The sequence below is a fragment of the Crinia signifera genome, chromosome 3 (genome assembly GCF_055691185.1).
Source record: "Crinia signifera chromosome 3, ASM5569118v1, whole genome shotgun sequence".
Lineage (NCBI taxonomy): Eukaryota > Metazoa > Chordata > Amphibia > Anura > Myobatrachidae > Crinia > Crinia signifera.
This window is the reverse complement of record NC_139219.1, coordinates 330690622-330693520: the sequence shown is the minus strand read 5'-3', so window position 1 is coordinate 330693520 and position 2899 is coordinate 330690622. Positions and strand designations below refer to the sequence as shown.

General features: G+C 54.1%; 1 protein-coding gene across 1 annotated transcript in view; it reads left to right on the top strand.

The window, feature by feature from the left end:
- Positions 1-519: 519 nt before the first annotated feature.
- Positions 520-2899, top strand: part of CIMIP2C (ciliary microtubule inner protein 2C) — a 25512-nt gene continuing 23132 nt past the window's right edge. Inside the window, exon 1 of the mRNA XM_083174828.1 lies at positions 520-674. Within this exon, the coding sequence (XP_083030954.1) occupies positions 601-674 (74 nt within the window). The 5' untranslated portion in view covers positions 520-600. The remainder of the gene's footprint in view (positions 675-2899) is intronic.

Below are 2899 nucleotides of genomic sequence, written 5' to 3'. Positions count from 1 at the left end.
GAGGAAGCGCATTGTGATACAGTGTAGTGTGACAGTGGGTGTGTTGTTGCTCGGTAACCGTGTTGTGTCCAGGTGATGTAGTAGAGACTGCACATTGTGATACAGTGTAGTGTGACAGTGGGTGTGTTGTTGCTCAGTGACAGTGTTGCGACTGTACAGGTGATGTAGCAGAGACTGCACATTGTGATACAGTGTAGTGTGACAGTGGGTGTGTTGTTGCTCAGTGACAGTGTTGTGACTGTAAAGGTGATGTAGCAGAGGAAGCGCATTGTGATACAGTGTAGTGTGACAGTGGGTGTGTTGTTGCTCGGTAACCGTGTTGTGTACAGGTAATGTAGCAGAGACTGCACATTGTGATACAGTGTAGTGTGACAGTGGGTGTGTTGTTGCTCAGTGACAGTGTTGTGACTGTACAGGTGATGTAGCAGAGACTGCACATTGTGATACAGTGTAGTGTGACAGTGGGTGTGTTGTTGCTCGGTGACAGTGTTGTGTACAGGTGACACAGAGGGACGGTGACTCTGGGAGGACGAGGATCTCGGATATACAGCCTGCAGTCAGGGTCTTGGATTTCCCTGTGAGTCACATTACACCTGACAGATGGCATCTAGGAGTGCTGGCACGCTGATCACTGACAACAATGCCACCTACATCCCACCTGCCCTCATGCCGGGGTAAGCCGTCCGTATATGCTTTGTGTATACTGAGAGTAACCCCTTATTCCCCAGTCCTTACATTGCTGAGGGACACGGCTGTATCAGAGCTCGTTATTCTGTATAGTACCCCTGCCTTATATCACCTCTATAGTGTCCTGCACCCCTGCATTACCAGTGCCCGTACCATACTAAGGGTGAGCTGCTGGTATATAGGGGGGCCTGACACTGGGGGGCATCAGTGTATCTCTATAGTGTCCTGCACCCCTGCATTACCAGTGCCCGTACCGTACTAAGGGTGAGCTGCTGGTATATAGGGGGGCCTGACACTGGGGGGCATCAGTGTATCTCTATAGTGTCCTGCACCCCTGCCTTACCAGTGCCCGTACCATACTAAGGGTGAGCTGCTGGTATATAGGGGGGCCTGACACTAGGGGGCATCAGTGTATCTCTATAGTGTCCTGCACCCCTGCATTACCAGTGCCCGTACCGTACTAAGGGTGAGCTGCTGGTATATAGGGGGGCCTGACACTGGGGGGCGTCAGTGTATCTCTATAGTGTCCTGCACCCCTGCATTACCAGTGCCCGTACCATACTAAGGGTGAGCTGCTGGTTTATAGGGGGGCCTGACTCTGGGGGGCATCAGTGTATCTCTATAGTGTCCTGCACCCCTGCATTACCAGTGCCCGTACCATACTAAGGGTGAGCTGCTGGTATATAGGGGGGCCTGACACTGGGGGGCATCAGTGTACCTCTATAGTGTCCTGCACCCCTGCATTACCAGTGCCCGTACCATACTAAGGGTGAGCTGCTGGTATATAGGGGGGCCTGACACTGGGGGGCATCAGTGTATCTCTATAGTGTCCTGCACCCCTGCATTACCAGTGCCCGTACCATACTAAGGGTGAGCTGCTGGTATATAGGGGGGGCTGACACTGGGGGGCATCAGTGTATCTCTATAGTGTCCTGCACCCCTGCATTACCAGTGCCCGTACCATACTAAGGGTGAGCTGCTGGTATATAGGGGGGGCCTGACACTGGGGGGCATCAGTGTACCTCTATAGTGTCCTGCACCCCTGCATTACCAGTGCCCGTACCATACTAAGGGTGAGCTGCTGGTATATAGGGGGGGCTGACACTGGGGGCATCAGTGTATCTCTATAGTGTCCTGCACCCCTGCATTACCAGTGCCCGTACCATACTAAGGGTGAGCTGCTGGTATATAGGGGGCCTGACACTGGGGGCATCAGTGTATCTCTATAGTGTCCTGCACCCCTGCATTACCAGTGCCCGTACCGTACCTAAGGGTGAGCTGCTGGTATATAGGGGGGCCTGACACTGGGGGGCATCAGTGTATCTCTATAGTGTCCTGCACCCCTGCATTACCAGTGCCCGTACCATACTAAGGGTGAGCTGCTGGTATATAGGGGGGCCTGACACTAGGGGGCATCAGTGTATCTCTATAGTGTCCTGCACCCCTGGCATTACCAGTGCCCGTACCATACTAAGGGTGAGCTGCTGGTATATAGGGGGGCCTGACACTGGGGGGCATCAGTGTATCTCTATAGTGTCCTGCACCCCTGCATTACCAGTACCCGTACCGTACTAAGGGTGAGCTGCTGGTATATAGGGGGGCCTGACACTGGGGGGGCATCAGTGTATCTCTATAGTGTCCTGCACCCCCTGCATTACCAGTGCCCGTACCGTACTAAGGGTGAGCTGCTGGTATATAGGGGGGCCTGACACTGGGGGGCATCAGTGTATCTCTATAGTGCCCTGCACCCCTGCATTACCAGTGCCCGTACCATACTAAGGGTGAGCTGCTGGTATATAGGGGGGCCTGACACTGGGGGGCATCAGTGTATCTCTATAGTGTCCTGCACCCTGCATTACCAGTGCCCGTACCATACTACGGGTGAGCTGCTGGTATATAGGGGGGCCTGACACTGGGGGGCATCAGTGTATCTCTATAGTGTCCTGCACCCCTGCATTACCAGTGCCCGTACCGTACTAAGGGTGAGCTGCTGGTATATAGGGGGGGCCTGACACTGGGGGGCATCAGTGTATCTCTATAGTGTCCTGCACCCCTGCATTACCAGTGCCCGTACCATACTAAGGTGAGCTGCTGGTATATAGGGGGGCCTGACACTGGGGGGCATCAGTGTATCTCTATAGTGTCCTGCACCCCTGCATTACCAGTGCCCGTACCGTACTAAGGGTGAGCTGCTGGTATATAGGGGGGCCTA